We start from the raw sequence: 23,358 nt of genomic DNA on the forward strand, positions 1-23,358 counted from the left end.
CAAGGCCAGTCTCTGGGGACGGCACAGCTGGTGTGGACAGCACAGCTGGTACGGATGCTGCAGCCTGTGAGTCGGCCTGGTCCTTCAACCATCAGCCTCCTCCGCCTGGATACTGTCCTACAGGAGTATTAATGTCCCACCCAAGGAGGGAGCTGGGTATGGTGGGGCTTCCACCTGCAGTCGGGGCTCTGGCTCACAGGCCTCTGTGTTCCCTCTGTTCATCTTTGCATCAGAAAAGAAACTGGCTGCGGAGAGCAGAGAATAACTGTGAGGGAGTGTCTGCTGTCTGCCTCTGCGACAGCAGAGCACAGAGGTGATGGAGTAAGAGCGGATGGTAGCTTGGATGCCACACTAAGAACCAAGGGGACTTCTCAGACAGAGGCTCTTAGTGACAGGACTGTCAGGGACTATGGACTCAGGGATAACACACGCCTCAGAGCCTTAAGTGAGCATGGGAAGCCACCTCCAACAGCTGCTAGAAGAGACATTAATGTGTCTCCCCCTGCTCCCCTCCAGCCTAGAGGTTCTGTGATGTAGACTCACAACTGGGGACTTCGCCATGCTGCTAGATCCCCGGACCTTTATAAACCCCAGTTTCTTCTCTGTCACCCGGCACAGAGACTCTGCAGCAGGTGCTACTTTTCCTCACCTCTGCCGAGGCAATCAGCCGTTACCCTGACACCTGAACGCAGGCCTCAGCCGTCATTGTGTCCCTGGAACAACCTCAATCAGGATCAGACTCAAGGGTCTCCATCTCGGGGCTCCCTCTCTCCTCCAGGCCCAGCATGTCAAAGGCAGCTCGGCTGGTCGCCTCCTTCTCCTAGAACCCTCTGAGGTCTTCTCCACACATCCCCCTGCCCTTAATACTTCTCCTACATGTATGCTGGCTCCTCTTTTGTAACTTAGCCAAGTGTCACGTCTCCACTCTAGGGATATAACATCCCCTCCCCCACATGCTTCCCAAGGCACCTCAGTCTTGCCTTGGCTGCTGAGTTCCAGGGCACCTGGATTGGCTTCTCAGATTTGAGAGGTCTTGGCCCTGTCTGCCAGCTCTCTAGGTCTCTTCCTAGGAAGGCAGCCCTGGCCCAGAGTATACTGGTCTTCCTGACAGTGATCACCTTGACCACTGGAGACTCAGAGTGCCAGAGATTTGTTGAAAGGGGTAGTTTTCATTAGGTTGTTTCTTTTTGTGTTGTTTTCCCGAGACAGGGTTTGTCTGTAGCTTTGGAACCTGTCCGCAACTAGCTCTTGCAGACTAGGCTGGTCTCAAACTCACAGAGATCCGCCTGCCTCTGCCTCCCTAGTGCTGGGATTAAAGGCGTGCGCCACCACCGCTCGGCTCATTAGGGGACACTGGGACGTGGTTCAGAGTCAAAGCCTGGTCTGGGCACCCATGTTCCTCCCTGGGGAGGACACAGGACGCCTCTGAGCTCTGACCTTCCCCTCCAGGTAGCCCTTTTACAACTACACAGGGAGATTCTCTGCACAAGGCCAGCACTGCTTTGTAGACCAGCTCCTGGTGACTTGACACTTGCCAGGACCTTCACCGCCACCTCAGCAGATATGATGTAAATGGGCACCACGGATGAGGAAATTATCTCTCAGAACAGTCAGGAGCGGAGGCCACAAACTAACAAACAATGGTTCTGGCATCTATCCCTGGGTCCGTATGATTCTGGTACCTATGCAGCCCCTTCCTGGGTCTTCCCGGGTCTCCTGGAGTGATTTTAGTAAGCCGGCCCCCGCGGGGGCGCCTATGAGTCATTTCCACATACAGGTGCCTCTCATTCCTACCTAGGCCCTTGGTTGGGGACCCAGGTTAGTGGCCCACCTGACTTTGACCTCTAGGGAAAAAAGAGGCACCTTATGGGCTCACTGAGAGGCCTGGGGAATGCCTGCACATCACACAGCAGCAGCCTTTAACAGGCTCTTGACTCCACATTAATTTCCTAGGAAACCGAGAAGGAAGGCAGAGCTATGTTGGCTAAGAACAAGAGAGGGCAAGTGGTGGGTGCAGAAGGTGACTGAACCCTTGCTTGAGCTTAGCTGAGGTTTCTGGAGTTCATCTTTCCTTAACACTCTTCCTGACCCCTGGCATCTCTCTGGGGTCACGGTTTTGCCTGGAGGAGTGGGGCACAGTGAACACAGAGCCACAGAGCGTGGTTCTAGGCCCCCACTTCCCACAGAGGTGCCCAAGTGTTTCCCCATGGTAGAAATGTTACATTACCAGCTTAAAGATTTTGGAAAGCGTGCCCTGGGCGTCGTAGGCCCCCTTGAATCCCTTGTGAGCCGATTTATAGTCGGAAGCTCTGCCTCCGTAGCCAAATCCTGGCTTCTGCCCCTCGGCCCCCTGCAAGAAAAGACCAGAGCTCAGTCTCCCGCTCGTGGCTGCCACCAGGGCCTACCCAGGAGGACATGAGCCACCAGGGGGCACTGGTGAGTCACTCAGGAGCCTGAGCAGCAGGGACCAGGTGGTGCTCTGCCTTCCGCGCGCGCGCGCGACACAAACACCCAATTTTACGGGCAGTTGCGGAACTCTGTCCAGGTCGAATTTGCGAGAAAAAGACAAACATCTCTCAAATTCCCGTCAAGGGCCTCCACCCTCATCAGTGAAGAAAGCACATCTCCAGAAGGCGCGCAAAGGTGCTGGAGCCCAGGGTCCTGGAGGGTCACCCTGTGCCTGGCGCTAAAGTTCATGTCTGCTAGTCTTACACAGGTTAAATTCTTCTTACCGGTGTTCTGCTGTTTCTGTGGCCCGGGAGAGGGAGGACTCTCTGGACTCTGAGATTTACCTTCCCTGCAGTAAAAGACTGATCTCCCAGTCGCTGGTCCAGGGCAGCCTCTCTAGGATGACCTTAGTGATACCTAGATTCAGGCTCCTATCTGGGATGCTGACACTGTGCAGAAAGCAAGCTGTACCTGGTAGCGGCTCCTCCCACTTGGGAGGTGGGTGACCTCGGGCAGGTGTGGGAGCCTCTGTGAGCCCAGTTTCCTGCACAGTGGGGTTAGTGCTGCTCTTTCCTTCACAGGATGGACAGTCAAAGTGCCCACCTTTGCACTTTCGTCCTATGGAACTGGCCACTAAGGAGGACAGGCACCCCTTCCTGCCTCTCACTCTGTGGAGATGATCACCCCCTGTGGGATGCAGTAGTGGACAGTGATGACGGACATACAAGACTCTCTGGGTCCCAGCTCGAGAGATGATAGCACCCTTCCGGGTAAGGTCTTCACCCAGCTTCAGTGTGCAATCCCGGAGGAAGACTCTGCCTGCCTTGCAGAAGTTGGCCTCAAGGGTAGGGCTCAAGACTTTGCTTTGGGTTTTGACCAGAGGAACTGGCAAACCAGCTGTTGTAGCTAACCTGGTAACTGCTAACAGCTCCAGCATCAGAAGCAGCCTTGGGCCTCAGTGTATTAGCCTTACTGATTCACAGAAGCTCATTAGGCTAGAAGGATCTTGAGCTGCAATCCAGCTACCCACCATCTTAGATGTGCTGTGGCCGGGATCAAAAAGATCCCAGGAACTTCTAAGTAGGCTGGCTTGGGGCAGGAAGTTAGGACCCAGACCGTATGACTTGACATTGACCCCTATTACTGGTACTTAAGTAAATTGCGCTCTCTTGCCTTTAATCCCAGCACTCAGGAAGCAGAGGCAGGAGGATCTCTGTGAGTTCAAGGCCAGTTTGATGTACAAGAGCTAGCTTCAGGACAGCTAGGGCTGTTACACAGAGAAATCCTGTCTCAAAAACAAAGCAAAACAAAAATTCCCTCCCTTTAGCTTGTGTTTGGGACAGACAGTGGTGCTCCCTGGCTGCCAGGGGTCTGTTTTGGTTACAGGTGGTCTGATGAGGTAAGGACAAGTGGAAAGGTCTAAGCTGGGTCCTCAGGGCCAGTCAGAGCCACTTGTGCACCCTGAACTCCTGCAAGCCACTTGGAAGGGCTGTGGCATTTGGGGAGCGTAGCACCAAACACGCAGTCAGCTAAGTGGCAAACACACAGACTTTTCTGAGTGAATGCTGAGTCCTTTTGTTCCAGGATATGGCTTTCCCCCAAGCCAAGAGCTTCTGAGACCTGAATTCAGCTGAACTTTCAGATGAGTAATGTGGACTGTCCCAGACACTTTCATCTTGGAAAGCCTAGACATTACAGGGTACATACAACAGAGACATGAGCAAGCCAGACGGAGTTCCTGAAAGCACCAGACAAGAAGGCCATCCTGGAAACAACGAAAACCTGGAAGAACATTGGACAAGGAGAGACCTACAGTGTCCTGGAGAGACCAAAACTAGAGAATGCAGAGATACCTGTGCGCCGGTGGGTCAAAGGACCTCCCCAGAACCAGAATGAAGTGTCCTCCTCCCACCCCCTCACACCCAGTCTTTGCATAATGCCGTGGCAACCCACACCTAGAGAATTAAGACATGAACAGCATTAGCTAAAGTAAGAATCCTGGGAAGAATCATATGTCATCCTTCAACATCATTTTTGTCTCTTGATGGCACAGACGGTTAAAAACAAAAAGAGGTTGTGAATGGATCTAGGTAGACGCCTACCTCATCATCAGTTTTGAAGATTTACCTTGTGAGAAAAAGAATCAGGTCCAATGTGCATTTACATAGAATGTTCCAGTGAGCGGTTCACGGCTCAGTGTGAGAAAGCGCTGGAATGAGGCAGTCGCCAGAGTCTCCTGTCTTTCAAGTAATCCTTCCTCTTGCACATCTCCCTCTCTTCATTTTATTGTATTTGATTTTATTTTGAGACTGGGCAACTCTGTGGCCCCCACTATATAGGCTCACTTTGATCTTTCAGGAGTCCTCCTGCCTCTGCCTACTGAGTACTGGCCTTGCAGGTGTGTGCCCCACGCTCTACTGCCCGGCTTCTTCCTACTGTTGTTTCTACCCCACCTCTTTCTTCTGTCTCCCTCTCTCTTTCTCATCTCTCTGTCTCTCGCCCTTTAAACCGTTCTCTTGTGTATTGTTTGGCTGGCACAGATGGCCTTTGTACCCACTGTTCCCTGACAAAAACCTCTCACCCCACCCCCTCTGGCTAACAGGCTGGTGTTTGTGTATCCGTGGAGCTCTGAGAATTAAGCTGTTTACAAGGATAAGAGCCGTATCTAGTATCTGCTAGCAGCTGGGGTCAATATATTTGGTTAGGATTTATCAGTAAGCATTTTAAATCGGCATAGACATCAAGTGTTGCTGATGTTTAGAAGCCAAGCCATTCACCCAGTTAAAATCTTCATGGAAACTTTGCTCGTGTATCTTAAAATCTAAAATCCCGAAGGAATCTTTCTTGGCAGTTTATTATCTCCGTGTTAGGCACTGCTAACACACAAACAAAACTCCAAATCTCCTGCATTAACAGGGAAAGGGGGTATTAGAAACTAAACAACAGAATTTATCATCTCTTCCTTTGGATCTGCAGTACTGTCTTAAGGGGTGGCCAGCATCGTTCTGTGTTTGGTCTGCTGGGCTCTTTTCCCCCAACACAGTCACTGAAGAGGAATTAGGGATTTTCTACAGTGTGATATAGTCCCTCTTCCCTGAGAAGGCACCCAGAACCCTTGTTGGGAGGAGGTTTTGGGCTGGTAGGGCTTGGATCTCAGCCTGGCAGCAATCCATGCCGAAAGGCTTTGTTCCTGCCCTGGAACAGAAAACAGCCTGTCCACTGCGGTTGGTGAGCTGGGCTGGCTAGGAAAGAGAAGGCAAGTGTTAAGGTTCCGAAAGAACTTAGAGGTCAGAGGGCTATGCAGGCTGCAGAGGAGGAGGAAGCAGGGGAAATGCGGTCATCACCTACCCAGCTAAATCTGCTGAGGGACAGGCCTCTCCCCTGTGGGGAAGAGAAAGAAACAGTGACGAAAGAAACAGTGACGATGTAGTGATGATCACCCGGGGCAAAGTCCTGAAACCAACAGCAACACCAAAATGGCATGCCTCCCCTCAGTGGGACCAGGCTCTCTTCAGTGCGCCAGATCCAGGGGTTGGCAAGGCCACCTGAAGCTCCAAGACCGGAATGTGGTGGATCCTGGCTCAGGAGAACAGTGCAGTGATGCACTGGCCTCGTATACATAGCTGGAGACTGGATGCTGCTGTGTCCCACTGGGAAACTCTGGGAGCAAGACTGGAGTGGATTTAGGGAGCCCTGAGTCCAGTTCTATTCAGAACACAGTTTTAATTTCTAAGTAATTATCTGTATTGGCTGACAATGGATCAGAACGTATAAGGTCTTACCTTTCCTTGGGATGGAGGCGGTGTGCGCGGCGTCACCTGGAAGACAGAGAGGTGTGGGCTGCAGTGGCTCACCCTCCTGAAGGTGGTCCCACTCTTTCTCAGAGGGACCCACTAGTTCACATCTACAGACGTGGCTTCAGTCTATTGGGCATAAGAAGCTAACGCACGCCTCTGTATCATGCCCTTCCTGGGGCTGGACGTGCTGCACCCACCAATATCTCCAACATAATGCCTCATTTTAAAGTGTCTCTATGTATGCTTGTCCATGTGAGCGCAGGGGCCCATAGAGGCCATGGCGGTGCACTGGAGTTATAGGCAGCTATGAGCCACCCAACATGGATGATAGGGATTGAACTTAGATCCTTTGCAAGATCAGGGTTGCTGGTTAGTTTTATGTCAACTTGATAGAATCATTTATGTCTCAAGATAGAGTCACTTATGTCACCAGAGGGACTGCCAATTGAGAAAATCCCTCCATAAGATTTGCCTGTAAGCACATCTATAGTGCATTTTCTTAATTAATCATTGATGTGGGAAGGCCCAGGCTATTGTGGGTGGGGCCATCCCTGAGGAGGCGGTCCTGGGGTGCGTAAGAAAGCAGGCTGAGCAAGTCAGTCAGCAGCATTCTTTTGCGGCTTCTGCTTCAGTTTCTGCCTCCAGGTTCCTGCTCTGACTTCCATCCATGATGGACCGTGCTACAGAAGCATAAGCAAAAGAAACCCTTTCCTCCCTAAGTTGCCTTTGGCGGTGGTGTTTTATCACAGCAATGGAAAACATACCTAAGACAGGGAGGATGCTCTCTTAATGAGTGCGCCATCTACCCAGGCCCTCATCGTTAGTTTTTCATAAACTTTATTGTGGTGCTTTGAATGAGAATGACCCCCATAGGCTCATATGTAAGTGCTTCTTCCCCAGTTGGTGGAACTGTTTAGGAAGGATTGGCAGATGTGGCCTTGTTGAAAAAGGTGTGTTCCTGGGGTGGGTCATTCCTGTTTATTGCTCTATCTATCTATCTATCTATCTATCTATCTATCTATCTATCTATCATCTACCTATTTATCATCCACCTATTTCTATCTCCCCCTCCCCACCTCTCTGCTTCATGGTTATGTCTCAAGATATGATCTCTCAGCTACTGTCCCAGCACCGTGCCTGCCTGCCTGATGCCCTGCTCCCTGCCATAATGATCACCAACTCACCCTCTGACCTATAAGCCTAGAATAAACTCCTTCTTTTATAAGTTGCCTTGGTCGTGGTGTCTTATCATAACAATAGAAAGCTAACTAAGATATTGGTTCTGTAGAAGAGTTTATATTTGCACAGAAATTGCAATGAAATCACACATTTCTCCTACACTCATAGTATGCCCATCTGCTTACTTTCTGCTATTTAGCATCATATAATGCAACATATTATAACAAACACTGGGGCATTGCTATTATCGTTATCAGTTGGATAACATCACCCTATGTGCTGTGCATCCTATGTGTATAGGCAAATGTCCTGTGTCCTGTGTCCTATATTACATGCCACACAGAGCAGTCTTGCTGGCCTAAAACACCCTGCATTTCTTTGCCCATCAATCATCCTGGGCAACGCCTATTCCCATCACTGTCCCTTCTCAGGGTCTACTTAGCATCAACTGGCTGTCTGGTTTCAGGAATATTGAATTTTTATTAGAATACATGGTTTGCTTCATGCCCGACGCAGCTAAGAGTGCCCTTTGGGACCTGGAATCCTTCTAACCAAGTTCCTACTGAGGGTGGTGTCCCACAGGTCAGCTGCGCCCTGAGAAGGATTCCAGGAAACCACAGGCAAGCTAAGGACTGTCTTGGATCCGGCAACCTTTCCTTTGAGGCTTTTCCGGTCCCCTCGTGCATGGTCACTTACAATGTTCTTGAAGAAGTGGACTACTGGGTTTTCATCTTGGGTCCGGCCGTGCTGCGACTTCTGGGGCAGGGAGCCATAGTGGGTAGTTCTTGTGTGTGAGTCCTGAAAGAGAGAAGCATGCCACTTAGGATGACAAGGTCATAACTGGGCCAGGTCCGTCCTGAGGAAGGTGGGCTCCCACTCTGTGCTTCCCGGTGATGGGGAAGATGCTGGTGTGTCGGCAGACACCTGAGTTAGGCATGGGGCTTAGGCGGAGGAGACGTGGTGGTGCAACCGCAGCTTGCTAGGTGGCCGCCCTCTGTTTCTGAAGCCATCATGGGCGGAGGTAGTCTGTTCATTAGCTTTGGAGCAGTGGCATCATGAGCTAGCCTCTGCCTCAGGTCACCAGGGCTGAGTCTGCCGATGAGCAACTGACACTTTCCGACCTCGAGTAAGACGCAAGTAAAGAACAATACCTGCTGTGTGTCCATCTGACCCGAATGTTCATAGTCCACAGAACCGCAAGGTTCCGGGACAGTGGATAGATCCAGCGAGACACTCCAGCAAGCACAGGGGCAGTGACAGAGCACAAGCTCGGCGGGGAGACTGAACGGCTCTGCTTTTGCCTGCTGCTGTCCTCCTGGCTGCCACTCAGTGCTCAGCCCAGTGAACACGCACAGTGACACAGGAAGAGTCTCCATGTAGCCAGATACCCTCGGGAAGAAGCCAGCAGGGAGACTTCACAACACTACAGTTCTCAGAAAATCATAGTTCCGGAGGAGACGGCACATGGTGCCCCGTCTCTCCTCTGCAGCTCCCAGCACAATCGCGGGATCACCTTTGGGCCTGGAGGAACCTCCTCCAGCCAGCAGCAAGAATAACAACGGGTGTGTGTGTGTGTGTGTGTGTGTGTGTGTCTGAGAGAGGCCTGTCTGCAGAGGCCACAGCTAGGCAGTCCGGTCCCCAGCAGCATCCCGTCTCTCTGTATATGGATTGGGAGAGCCCCCTCGAGCTGTTTGCCACTAGAAAGCCATGAACTGCTTCTCTGGCTCTTATGAGGGTGTGGGTGATGGGCATGACTCCATGGGTGATAGCTGGAGTTGCCAAATGCTCAGCATTTCTCTGTGCCCGTTGTGCCACGAGCCTGACTGTGATGAACTGAACAGCCAGCACAGCTTCGCCTTCCACGTCGTGTGCCCTGAGGGCACGGACACGTGTCCACTCCACAGCCTTCACGATAGACAGCATCAGACAGAACACTGTAGCTATGTGATCCTAGCTGTGTGTTTCTGCACATCGGGGGGCTGCTTCTTCCCAGTCACCTCGACCCTGTCCACCCACTTCTGACATCGACAGACCTTTGACATAGTCCTTGCCCTCCCTCTCCCCTCTTTCTCTTACATAAAGACCAACGTTCACTGCTTCCCAATGACAATGTACTGAACCTCCTCACTCTTCACGGCCATGCTCCACGTTCCCAGCCCACCTCCAGCTGGCACTTTCTAAATGCTCTTCCTCTCCCCTCCTGCTGTTTCCACCCTGACAGCCAGCTCACACCCTGCAAACTGTTAAGGTTCATTCCTTTTCGCAATACGTGTGTCCAGTGCCCTGCTATGGATACAGGATGCCATTCGCTCTTCTGTAGCAGCTGGAAGGGGCCTGAGCTTCCCAGGCTACCCAAACCCCTTAGAGCTATGAAAGCTGGAGTCAGGCTGTCCATGATAAAGCAGGGAATGGACCGTGCAAGCCATCTGCTATGGGTGACTGCTGTGGCTTGCACAGATCTCTGATCTTAATATTGAACCTAACCATGAATCAATCTATATGCTAGGGGTCATGCATATGGCTAGCATATACATCGAGAAGGCCAGGATGATGGCTTGAGGTTTTGGACCTACACTGTCCCACAGATAATTTGAGCAGCAATGTAATTATATCTGCTTTGCTATATTATATCTGCAGACTTTTTGAATCAAAAGATATTTAGGCAATCATATTTCTATATAATAGCAGCAAACAGATAAACACAAACACAAAATTTAAATGCCGCCAGACCTAGTGACAGAAAAGGACCAGACAAAGCATTTACAGAATTTGGCCTGAGCTGTATCACAGCAGTAGAATACTTTCCTACCAAGGCTCTGGGATCAGCCCCTGGCACCCTAAAACAAAGCATGGTAGCTCCATGTAGGGATTCATTAGTCTAGAAACTAGAAAAAAGACCAAAGAAGAGTTAAGTAGAGAGACATTTTATATTCATGGATTGGAAGACCCAAACAGTAGAGATGTCAGCTCTATCTATCTATTTAATGCAATTGCCAGTAGAGTTTTGTTTAGGTACTGACAAACTAATCTTGACCTAAATGATAATGCAAAAGAATCAAAATAGCTAAACCACTGTAAAAATATAGAAACTACCCAAATCACATGGTTTTACTTTTGAGATTTATTACATAGTTTATAGTAATCAAGCAAGGTTTCCTAGATATGACATCAAGAGCTGATTCATCAAGAAAATAGGTAAATCAGACCCCATGAAAGCTCACCACTGTTTACATGAGCACTCTCAGGAGCCCGAACATACAAATGACAGACTGGAAGAATGTATTTGCAAATCACATATGAGAAAAATAATTAAACACAAAATATGTTTTTTTTAAAAAAAACACTAAACCTTCAAAACTCAGCAATAAGAAAATAAACTGATTAAAAACTGAACAAAATACTTCCAGAAACATTTCACCAAAGATGTGTGGAAAACAGCTGAGACGTGAACAGTAACTGCTCAATACCAACAACCGTCAAGAACATGCAAACAGGAGCCATGACATGTGACTACCCACCTGTTCAGATAACTAAGAAAAAATACTGACAATACCAAGTGTTGACTGGTACAGGGAGCAACTGGAACTCCCACGCGTTGCCATAGGAATACGAAACTAGTGCAGTCCCTGGGAAAAACAACTCGGCAGTTTCTTGCAGCAACAGCTGCATATTGACTGGATGGCCTGCAATCCCAGCAGCAGCTGCACATTGACTGGATGGCCTGCGATCCCAGCAGCAGCTGCATATTGACTGGATGGCCCTGCAATCCCAGCGGGAGCTGCATATTGACTGGATGGCCTGCGATCCCAGCAGCAGCTGCATATTGACTGGATGGCCTGCGATCCCAGCAGCAGCTGCATATTGACTGGATGGCCCTGCAATCCCATCTCAAGCTTGGAAGGATGAAAGAGAAATACTGTATTTTTGAAAGAGATGTTTAAATGAATGTACTGATCACTAATTTGAAAGAAAATAATTTAGATCTTAAATGAAGAACTTATACTCACTCAAAGCCTGTACATGAAGTTCTGTAGAACATTTTCATCCCTGCAAACTATAAACAACTCAAGTGTTCTTCATCAAGAGAATGAACACACTGCGGTATACTCAGTCAGTGGAATGCTAATTAGCAATGGAACAAACAATATTTCGAAACACATAATAACACCAAGACATCTCTAAGTCAGGCTTAATGGCAGGATCCATTCAAAAAGATTTTACCTATTTCATCTTTTCCTGTGCCAGCCCCGAAAAGTCTATCCCGCGGTGAGGGAGGCTAGAGCAGGGGTTGCTGTAGCTAGGAGATGAGAGAAAGGGGGAGTTTTGACTACTCAAGGAAGGGGGGATGGGTTTAGGTTGATATGCCTTTGTGGTAGTAGCTATACAAGTTTATCAATCTGTTAAAACATATAGAACTTTATACCAAGCAAGTCCGTTTTGCTATATGTTAGTTTAGAAAACAAAACAAGGCCATGTAACAGCATGCACGGAGCCATCATTCTGTCCTGTGAGTTTTCCCACCAGAACCTCCGTGGGGAGGCAGCCTGGATCTCAGCTTCCACTCTGGAGCTTTCCTTCCATGCCAGTCTCGCTTAGTCCGTTAGAATGGCCTCCCCTCCACCTATGTCACTGCCTCCCGACCCGGGCAGCACCTTTTAGCTGCAAAGTATTGCCACGCTGGGCAATCCTTCCTGGTTTTCTGCGCCTCATGCCTTCATCTAGGTTTTACTCTTTCATCAGAAAAAAACAGATCTGTGTGGGCCCCAGGGTGCTGTTGGATTACCATGGTGGCACTCAGCAGCTAGAGAGAGGAAGGAGCGCAGGAGCAAAGTCCTCCTCCTACCACAGTGTGCAGAAGGAGCTAGTCACAGGACCCACTAGTCACACCCTCCAGGGCCGGATGTCAGAACCCGAGAAACCCTTGGCAGGTGCTGGGTCGACCAGGCCCTGGCTTCCTCATGTGCAGCATGGTCCTGAAGCACAGTTGCAAAGGAACACAAAGGGTGGCGGATCTCCAGTGATGTCACGCCTTGGGACATACCCCAATCTAGACCTGGCTTTGTGGTGAGTACAGCGAAAGCCAAGAGACCACCCTAGTTGCCAGAGTAGCAACATCCTGGGCTGGGGCCAGACCAGGGCTGTATCTGAGTTCTTCAAATGCAGAGGACAAGGGGTTGCATTTTAGCCATTTCTAAATATACAGTTCAGTAGCAACTATGCATCCATCATGCAGCCCACTCAACCCTTCCTACTTTAGCAGACTCTATCCTAGGCAAGCCCTGGCCTTTCTCTCTCCAGCCTCCAGGACCATGGCTCTACTTTCACATTCCACAAAAATACAAATATTTTCTCCCGATCTGTGGCTTGTCTGTGCACACTGCTAACAGTGTTCACGCAAACAGCATTGAGCTTTGATGGGGTCTAATCTGCCTATTTTCTTGATGAGCCAGTTTTAATGTTAGGTCTAGGAAACCCTTTTCTACCCCGATCAAGAAGAGTGTTTCCTATGCTTTTGTTTAAGATTTTTGGAATTCTCTGGCGTTCGTAGAGATTTATGATTCAGTTTCAGGTGACTTTTACACAAGATGAGGGTTGAGTTGAGGAACCTTCTGCTGTTGGTGGTGGTTGGCAGGTAGGTGTCCAGTTGTCCCAAGACCGCTTGTTGAAAAGATCCCCATTTTTCCATTGAGTTGTCGCTGAATCTTTGTCAAAATGCGATTTATTATAGGGACCCACTCTATATTTCATGTAGGAATATTCCATATTTTCTGAGAGCACTGGTGATGGGCAATCTGGTGAGCTGGCATCTTTGGGAGAAAGGACTTTTGTCTCTTAGTTCATTATGGGCTATACATGCTTTGCTGTGTTCACGAAGGCTGAGTGCGGAGCCCATACTGAATGTTTTATTGTTGTTCCCCAAGACTGCAGTCTCTGTCTGTGCCCAGCCTGTCTCCAGCAGCACATCCTCCCTGTGGGTTCCCAACAGGTATTGTAACAGGGTCAGATCACCACCAGTAAGAAGGGCCACAGGGCCAAGGCCAGTGTTGGCTAGCAATGACTCCGGGAATCTGAATGGGTTGGAGGGTCTTGCCACCTGACCCACCTGGCCCACCATGGTTGTGTTTGGAGTTAAACATTTGGAACAAGTGAGGGCTGGCTGCTTTTAAAACTGAAAAATTCCATTGTGTGGACAGCGGTGCGTACTTACCAGTAGGTGATGGGTAATTGGTGCCCTGCTGTGAGGCAGGCAGACTTTGTGCTGCAAATGCTTTTACATGGCGTCCTACCGCACACTGTCTTCTCTTAGTCTGCTTCCCCCCCACCCTTTTTCTTGATATTATATCAGGAACCTCATTTCGTGTCAATTCATCTTTGCACCATATTAACAAGGAAACACAACAAACCTTTTGAGGCAAAATGACGATAAATTGTTCTGGAGCTGTGGAGAGGATCCCCTGCCAACCAGGTCATTGATCTTTGAGCTGCCTGCTTCCTCCATTAGATGGTACTACTACTTTTGAAAAATTAGTTTTCCTCAGCTGGAAACGATGACCATCACCAGCAGGGGGTGCTCACACACACTCTCTGCAGAGGGCAGGAAGCGGGTTTTTCAGGTTTTTCCAGCTTCCTATAGGAACCCTAGGCTTGGACGTTCGACCAGGGGGTCAATGGCCATCAGACTGACTGGCTGCTTGTTCCCCTGAAGAGAGGCTACTTCCTGAAAACAGCCCGAGAACACCCTCACTCTGCAGATCACTACAGGTCATGAGTGACTCTCGGTCACAGCAGCCATTGCATAATGAAGTGGGGCCTAGGCTTTTACGGTCAGGGAAATAAAGATCCCAATTTCTGGCCTGAGAAATGCCCCCCAATCCCTTGCCTGGAAGCATGACTGGTAGCACCCAGGATCTGGGGTTACACTTTCTCCCTTTTCCTGTGTAAACACCGAAGATCGCTCACATTTACCGAGGGCATGCTATGTCTCTCAGGGACCTGTGTCAAACCATCACCCATCACTGTTGCTCTGCTTGGCTTCGTTTGTACTGTGAAACTGAGATGCAAAGGGGTCCAAGGACCTTCCTGCTGAGTCCCCTCGGGAGCCCAGGCCCACTGCAGCAAACCTGGCGGAGTGGGCCTAGAGATGCGGGAGGACCATGCTATCCGCAGCAGGCACAGGAGGCTGCTGGCTTGTCGTCCAGCCAAAGAGGGAGATGTGGGAGAAGAAGAGAGTTTAATATCACGGTTTACCTAGTTATTTCAAAGTTTGCAGATTTTATATTTTATATTAAGTTCTGAAGCTGTGGGACAGAAAGAAATTGCTTATATCTTAGGGAAAAAACAACAACAACAACAACAAAATCCTGAGTATTGTAGATGGATGGAGTCCATTGGGCCCGGGAAATCAGTTCCTAATTAAGTTGGATTTGCAAATATGATCTCGGTTAAGGTTAATGACAGGAGCATTTCCCATCATTATCATAGGAATGGCTTCATTTCCATGTAATTAAAATGTAGGACCCTGTTAGTGTCTGTGGAAGGAAAAACTGGTCCTCAACACAGGCAGTTAGGAACATTCTATTCTGCCCTCAGGAGACAGAATCAAACCAAATCACCTTCTGATACATGGTCCTTTCTTTCCTTTGAGTTTAGTTTTAAGCCATGACCCCACACGGGTTGCGCAAACGCTCTGCTACCTGACCTCACAGAAGGTTACGAACAGCCACGTGGTGGCGTCAGGACACCGCAGTCCACAGAGCTCTCATTAGTGCATCCCAGAGTGAGTGAGGAGTTTAATTAGCATTTAACTGTCATTAATTGAACTCAGAGGCCAGGACCTCAGGGGCTGCTCTTTGAGGCCTGAGGGCAGCTTGTGGCTTTGGGGAAAAGTCTTGGCCCCTGTGTAGGTGAAAGCACAGCAACGCTGTTTCCTCCCATCTGCGCTCCCCACTTCTGACACCCACAGAGCCTTTCTCTGGAAGGACTGGCCTCTGCTGTCTCTCCTGCCTTAAAGCTTGTGTGTTGGTTTACACTCTCCATGTCCTGGAAATCCTGGGAACAGTTCCCTTTCTTAACGCTGTCTCCAGAGAAGAAGGCCATGATGGTCACAGTTGTTTTATACTTGGGAGCCAGTGGCAGGGCTCAACAGCCAACTTCTCTGTGATCCATACAGATGTCAGGGGCATGGAAGAAATGAGGGCCATGGGCAACCAACATCTTTGACAAATGCCTCAGGGTGGTGATAGAGAAATGCTGCCTACAGCAGGAGGCCATCTTCCTGTTTTGACTCCCCATACCCTGACTGGTCCAAGGCGTCTCAGCATGTGTGTGTGTGTGTGTGTGTGTGTGTGTGTGTGTGTGTCCTTCTCATGCTGGCCCCAGTTCTAGCCTTGTTTACGTTCCCAGAAGAAGCCAGAATGCCGTTTGTGGTCAAATTGCTTCTAATGTATTTCAGGAGAGAGTGTTCTCTCTCCCTTTTTCCCCTAGCAAAATTTATGCATTTTAAATTCTGGGGTGTAGGGGTGATGAGCGAGTGGTCTTCCCTTTTTTGGGTCTTTGCCTGGCGCCAGAACACGTATGTTCCACGTCACTGACACTTTCACTGATGAAAGAGGGCCTTTTCCTTCACAGAAAGCAGGCAGCATCCACGTGGCTTTTCTCACTTTCTGGTCAAGTGTGGACAGACTTCCTATGTGGGTGGAAACTTTAGGATGTCCCCTGCCTTCACTGTCCTGCATTTCCCCTCAAGTCGCTATGAGGTGGGGGTGCTATCTGCTGTGGGACAACTGAGGACCACCAGTGTCCATCCTTGTGTCCCTGGTGCAAGGATGATGCTTTGTCACACATTCCAGGGTCCAGTTCCAAAGAGGGAGAGTTTGACCTTCAGCCAATCGTGAAATGAAAGCTTCTTTGGTTGGCTGCAAAGCGGGAAGGGGCAACTGCTGCAATGTTGGAGGCACCAGCTCCCTCGTGTTGCTCCAGGACATGGAGAATAAAAATGCTGTGGCCTTCTCTGGCAACTTTGCCCCTTTCTTTGGCAGTTTAAGGATTAGCGGCAGAATCTTCTGGACTTCTTACCTCCTGGGATGTGCACTTGAGATTCAGACTTGACCAGAAAGATGGACAGAAAGCCCAGGCGGTCCCACACACTTCTGGGATTAACTGGGTGCTCTCTAGGCCAGGGATTTCCAGGCTTCACAGGGGTCCAGTTCTGATGCCTGCTTCCAGGCTTCTCTTGGCCAGTGGCTCCCCAGAAAAGGAGTGACAAGGGCTCTGTGGGAGCTGCAGGCTATTAGCAGCAGACATGACTGCTCTGCCTCTCCTTCTTGAGTAGGTCAGCAGCTTGGTGGCACCTTGCCCCAGCATCCTTTAGTTCCTGGGGCTTCGATCCTGCTTCCTTCTAAATACGGTGGGAAGTGGAATGAGCCTTGATACTCCCATTTCTTCACTGCTTCCAGGGACCCACTGTTTTTGAGATCCCATTATATCCAAAGCATACCATCAAATACAAATACCAAACAGAAGTCACACTAGAAGTATAAGCCAAACACTGATGATACGGAGCTGTTTTCTTTGGGGACAAGGTCATGTTCTGTAGCCCTGGCTGGGCTTTAACATGTAATCGCCCTTCCCTCCTCTAGTGCTGGGATTGTAGGATGTGCCTGGTTTTGCGGCTTTGGAACTTTGTGTCCGTTTGCACAATGTGTGGGTCTGGGGAGGTTTCTTTGGAAAGATAGCGAAACAAAGACAGACTTTCCAAAGAACAAGGCCTTGAGCTCAAAACAGGTACAGGGGTTGCACAAACGTCCCTGTGCTAGACGGCTGGACCTCAGGCAGAGAGCTGGCCTCCTCTCCTGGCCAACAGTTGCTCCAAAGACAGACTGAGGACCCATTCCCATGTGCGACCACAAAAACCATCCAGATCTACCCAGAGCCATGTGTGGGGCAATGAGGAAGGAGTCAGATTCACCAAACAGTCAGGCGGGTTCCCAGTGCATGGGGAATCCCTCTGTATGCAGATCTGCAGGTTATACTTCCTGGGGCGGAGAACCATCTAAGGAGCCTGGTGCCTGCTGAGGCCCTGCTTCCACCTCAGGAGGATTGAGATCCCTCACCTGATAAGAACCTCCTTGAAGACAGAAGACCAGTAGGCTGGGAGTCTTCAAACAGTATCTGTAATGCACCCCAATTAAATCACACTCTCAATTTAACAGCTGAGGAAACAGACCCAAGAACAGAAACACAGTGCCCGAAGGCTGTAGCAGCACAGGGTGGATGGAGCCCCTGGAGCCTGCAGGTCCAGCTTGCCCTCTCAGGGTGACCTTGGGTCCTCTAGAACAGGTTGGAACAGAGTACACAGAGGTGAGATTGCCCATGGCATTACCAGGAAGTCTGCTCTGAGCACACAGATCTTTCTCACTTGTTCAGCACCAAGTCTTCTCTGGACAGATAACAGGCCTCTCTCTGGTCACAGCCGCTTCCCAAGTGAGCAAGCCTAGATCTGAGGAGGCCATAGCCCAGGGACATTCCTCTGCAGACTGGCTGATAGAATGAGACCTAACCCTCAGTCTTTGATTCTTGCTTTATGACCAAAGATTGCAGAATCCCAGAGCTGGTGGGTCAGATGCAGTGTGGGCCTTTTGGGAAACCTCTTGGGATGTGCGCAGTGGTGATGGCTGGACAGTACCCTGCCAGGCTGGCAAGGAGAGGCTAAGAAGCCTGCCAAATGAAGCAGAGACAAAGCACCTGGTGGTGTGGACAGTGGAGATGGCCCTTTCTGTCCACTGCTCCCCTGGTGATGTGGACAGTGGAGATGGCCATTTCTGTCCACTGCTCCCCCAGGATTCTTGCCAAGCCACACACACAGGCAATGAGAGGCGGTCCTCACAGATAGGGTCTCATTCGCTCCTGCCTCATTTTGTTCATCATGTTCCCCTTTAGCAGAACATGCTGCTGCCTGGTGTCAGGCCATGCCAGGCCATGCCAGGCCATGCCAACCATCCACAATGCCGGAACGAAGGGAGGAAGGGAGAAGAAGGCTGCCCATATGGGGTCTGCGAGACCTGTCTGTGCATTTCTGGGGAGCTAGTCGCCACTTTGAGATGCACATTCTTCCCCCCTCTGGAATTTTTGCTTTTCTCAGACACTCTCCTATTTATCTCTTTCTGCTCCTTCCCACTTGCCCCTCAGGCTCCAGAGAACAAGCATGGCCAGCCCTAGAACATGTCTGAGTCTCTTGGAACTGAAGAATGCCTAGCGGGGAGGAGGCCATAGTGGTGCTGGGACCAAGCGGGTGTGACCTCCTTCACAGAAGGTGGGTTTTCATTACAGGGCCTGCAGGTGTGTTAGAAGAGCACGTGTACCTGTCTCTCCACTGACACAAACAGAGGTGCCCTCTTAGCAGAGTACGTGGGATGTGCCCTGGCTCCAAAGCCAGGAAGAAGCATTCACAGCTACCAGCAGTGCTCACCTGTGTCCTCTGAGCTTTCAGCTTGCAAGAGAGAGAAAGTTAGCAGCTTCCAATGCCTTTAAGTTGTGGCCCCCACCTAGCGCCTTTATCTCCTTAGCAAGCTTGTTTCAAGTCACGAAATCCTGAATGACAAGAGTCAAGAGTCTTTCTGAAACCTTGAATGAGGCCAGGCCTGGCTGGGCTTTCCCTGTGGCTGATGCTGATCCATACCTGTGACTCATCACCACCTTTCTTAACATAATGAAGACAGCCTCAGTGCTGGAGGAGGACATCCCCCACGTGAGAGGGTAGACAATCCTTAGGAAAGTCCCGTGGGCTTGCGACTGAGAGAGAAAATCCCAGGCTGTTAGACAGACACTGGCCTCTGTGCTTACCTGCCATGGGGACAGACCCAGAACCATGGCTGTGTTTTCCCTGGTGTATCAGGAAGGCCGGGGTAACTTCCGCGCACGGGTCCTGGAACAGGTCTCTGTTGCCTGGTAGAATACATCAGTGTCTTGCCTCTAGATTTGGCTTACATCTGTTTTCCCTCACAGTAGACATGGAAATATGATATATAGCACCTAATAACTCCTGTCTGTCCTACCTTGGCCCTAATGTGTGATCAAGCCAGTCTTCAAACTCGGTTTGAATGAAAACGGGAACCCACAGATAATAGATTAGGCCCATGGGAAAGAACATTTTTGCCCATGAGAGAGAACACATTATCTATTTAGATACAGACTGTTGAATGCCAGCTAAAGGCACATCCAGTTAGAAAAAAAAATAAAAGTTGTTTGTTGCTAGCAGGACTCGTGGGATAGGCAATGACACTCAAGGACAGTGTAGGGAGGTGGTTAACTGATTAGGCTGTTCTTTGATCTGTTTTTTGCCTGTAATTAGTATATACGCTGGCTGAGAAATAAACTCGAGGCTGTGCAGAGTAACCTGGCAGTGCCTCAAATCTATTCTGTGTTTTCTGTCTCAATTTCTCTCACTCTAACACCTCTTCAGCCTCAGCACCCCCTCCCAGGTACCCCCAGCTGATGCTGTTGGAGCAGGCTCCAACACACCAGGCACTGTGCACAGGCCTCATTCCCGTCACTCCCACGGCTCCTAGTACTGCCCATGTCTAGACTCGCACCCAAGGCCCAGCTTTTCTCTGCTGCCTTCTCAGTCCTGGCCCCTGACTGGCCATCTTAGAGGCCATTGGGAATGTTCCTCATTCTTCACGTCTCTGTGGCAAGGCATGGGACAGTGCCCATATCAAGCACTTGCTGCTTGCTCCCCAGGGTGCCTACCTCAAGCAGATCCCTGCGCAAGCTTTTACACAGTCTCATCATAAATCATCTGTCCCAGGGAGTCCAAAGCCCTTGAGTTATGGACACCCTTCCTGCTGCCTGCCTTGATCACAGAGAGCCCCCTCTCTGGCTTACGTTTATTACGTGGCAGAATTGTATGGTCACTGACCCCTTGGCATCCTCCCTCCTGATAGGTGCTCGATGGAGCAGAGATAGAGAATGTTCTAGTGGTTAGGTCTCTGAGAAGTTGTTTCCAAACCTTTCACCTTCTGTCTTTAACAAAGGCAGATGACAAGGTTCAGATGGTGTGTGCGTCTATGTGAAACGGTCACTGACAGACGCACGATGTGTGTGGTGACGCTCAGCTTGCATGAGGAGCAGTCCCAACCGTGGTTGACTGAAGGATCCCCCTCTTGTTGCTGCCTTGCCCAGCTGTGTCCACAGTATGTGAGTGTCCACACTGGGAAATGAGGCGGATCTCAGTCATGCTCTCTGTGACAAACTCAGAGGGACGATATCAGGGGACTGGACTTAAGAAGGACATTCGCCATTTGAGTTTAACTCAGCTGATATTTGGGGAGTGCTTGATATCTGATAGGAGCTTGCTTTCCAAGTAGTTAGGGAACACAGGCAGGCAATGACCTGGTCCAGGCTGGTCCTTCTAGGCTAGTACTCTTGGTGACTCTTCGGCCTGTGTGGCATTACAGAAGGCCACATCATAGCTTGTTCCCATGGCCTTCTATATTATGATGACGTGACAGCTCTACCGTGTCCTGGTTGGTTCTTTCAGATTTTGCACCACAGACTCAAAGACAGCCTCTCTACCTCCTACATGTTTTTGTTGTTGTTATTGTTTTGTTTTGAAATTTTTCCTTGTTGCATCCCTTCAGGGTCTCACAGATGCCCTGAAGACCTCTTGGACCCCAGGGACACAGTAAGATCCTGAAGGAGCTGCCTGTCCTAACCCCTGTGACTCTTTCAAAGAGCATTGTCACAGACAGGTGACCCTTGGCTGAAGGGACAGTGACCACAGCTTACCTTGTACATGGTGCACAGCCCAGGACGGCTGTGGGCCAGAGGGCTCCGGCTCTGCTTTAGCCAGGGTACCTGCCGAGGAGGACAGAGTGGGCTGGGTGAGTCCAGTGTGGGCACCGCCTGCAGAGCCCTGCAGTCCTCCGACAATCTCTAGGACCAGTGCAGCTGACCTCCAGCAGGCAAAGGAACGTTTGCTTGTTTGGTGTAGTGAAGGGTTTTGGAAGCCTACTATGGAATTGCAAGGGAACGGCCTCATTTCACATTGAGTTTTATTTGCAGGCCTTTATTCTCAAGGGGCAAATACAGTAGTGTTTGTGTTGGATTTCCAAGTAGGACTCAGACGTGAATGGCACTCTGTAACCTTTTCAAGGCTTCTACAGAGTTCCAGATGACTTCAGGACCTGCAGTGTTCGGGGTCACGCTTGCAGTCACATGGAGTGACACTCTCTGCCTACCTTCTTTGTTGGTGAAGCTCAGGGACTCAGGGACGCCACTCTTTCCCTGGCACGAGTCATGTTAGTCTCAACTCTACTGCTATAAGTTTTGTGGCATGGGATTTATTCCTGATTCAGAGTATCCTAATTTAGAGTGTTAGTTATGAGAGAGTATGTTGACCTCAAGGAAGGCCAAACGAGCTTCCAAGAACACAATCAGAGGGCACAAGTAAATGGCCCGCCAGAGGCATCTCTGTCCTTTTCACTGTTCATGGTAAAATAACCAGGAGGGAGGGGATGAAAGGGGGATGATGGGAAGTGAGAGAAATGGAGGGGGGAGGGGAAGGGAAGGGGAGAATGGGGAAGGACTGCTTAGAGTGGTCAGTCAAGAAAGAATGTCCATCCAGTAGGTTCCAGACTCTTGCTCTGGGGCAGGTGAATGGTCTTGTCAATGATGGGTAGGAGCATTGTGCCAGAAGGTGGCTGAAGGGTGTGACTCGCTAGTTCCTGTAGAACCACTGAAAGTCAACACACCAGGGTTCCAAGAGGAGCTTCTGCGGTGACCTGTGCTCAGTGGTACGTCTCAGGAACAAGAGTCCTCACCCATACAGTCCTATTCTAGTGAGTCCTCACCCACTTCTATCCTAGCAAGAGATTTTGGTGACTTAAATTCGCTCCATCGGGAGCTGAAGAATGAGGAACTCCAGTATTAACGTCGGAGTAAACCCTCTGGGGGAAGCCTGTGTGGGCTTCTGTTTGAGGAAACTTGACTGTCCCCAGAGTGAACTCTCAACGGAGAAAGGGAGGGTGGCTGAGCAAACCCAGGCTACACACGCGGACGAAAGGTGGTAGAGAAGCCCGTTAGGGTCTTCTCTGTAGAACAGGACAGCTTTCCCAATGAAAGTCACTGTGAGCTCCCCGCACCCCCGAAGGCTGACATCTATACACAAAGTGGGCAGATGGCTCTAGGCAAAGCCATGGCTCTGAGAAAGTGTGACCTGGTGATGCTTACAGACGTGTAATCTGTACCCTGACGTCACTGCTCCCAAGCAGGGTTAGACAAAGGATAATAAGCCTTTCCCTTGCTGTGCAGATTCGCCAGGGTTTGAGCTTTGAGTCAAGGAAGGTGCAGGCTGACAAGAAGAAAATGTCTCGATTACCTAACTGGCAAGCAAGTACTTCCGAGCCTAAGGTGTACCTGCATCTTTGAAGGAGTGGTGTGTGTGTGTGTGTGTGTGTGTGTGTGTGCGTGAAGAACATCCCATCAGAACAAGCAGAGGCACTAAGCTCACATGTAGGGGGCTCCCCCGGGACACTTCATTTTCTCTGAGCTCCTGCTCTCTGCTTTTCTTGTTCCTAAACAAATAAACAACTTCAAGATAAAATACTCAGCCACGGTTTGATGGGATCGTCCCACAACTGTAGATACTAAGCCAGTATCTTGGCGTCACCATGACTTTCAACATGAGCTCAAAGAGGGATTATTTTCCATACAACGATCTGGTTCTTCAGCTGCCAAGCTGCACTCTCCACCAGCCAGTCAGAGCTGCTCGCCACCATCTGGCTAATCCTTTTTTTTTTTTTAACGGAAAGACATACCAATGATTGGGAAATAAATCCCTTAAAGTGGACATGGGTTTAGAAGGAGGTGAGAGTCAGGATCAGGGTCCCTGGAGAGGAAGTCACACAGGTCACCTTCTAAATTGCTTATTGTCTTT

At 49.8% G+C, this 23,358-nt stretch overlaps 1 protein-coding gene across 8 annotated transcripts in view; it reads right to left on the reverse strand.

The window, feature by feature from the left end:
* Nucleotides 1–23,358, reverse strand: part of Mbp (myelin basic protein) — a 109,862-nt gene that overhangs the window by 3,480 nt on the left and 83,024 nt on the right. For 2 of the 8 annotated variants that reach the window (XM_048419602.3, XM_085676359.2), the window contains exons 5-9: nucleotides 21,210–21,278; nucleotides 8,121–8,222; nucleotides 6,231–6,266; nucleotides 5,797–5,829; nucleotides 2,228–2,350 (exon numbers count right to left, since the gene is read on the reverse strand). In XM_048419602.3, the coding sequence (XP_048275559.1) occupies nucleotides 2,228–2,350; nucleotides 5,797–5,829; nucleotides 6,231–6,266; nucleotides 8,121–8,222; nucleotides 21,210–21,278 (363 nt within the window). The remainder of the gene's footprint in view (nucleotides 1–2,227; nucleotides 2,351–5,796; nucleotides 5,830–6,230; nucleotides 6,267–8,120; nucleotides 8,223–21,209; nucleotides 21,279–23,358) is intronic. The other 6 variants (XM_048419605.3, XM_048419604.3, XM_048419607.3 and 3 more) reach the window with 6 other exon arrangements.

The sequence above is a fragment of the Myodes glareolus genome, chromosome 13 (genome assembly GCF_982192425.1).
Source record: "Myodes glareolus chromosome 13, mMyoGla1.1, whole genome shotgun sequence".
In the NCBI taxonomy this organism is placed as follows: domain Eukaryota; kingdom Metazoa; phylum Chordata; class Mammalia; order Rodentia; family Cricetidae; genus Myodes; species Myodes glareolus.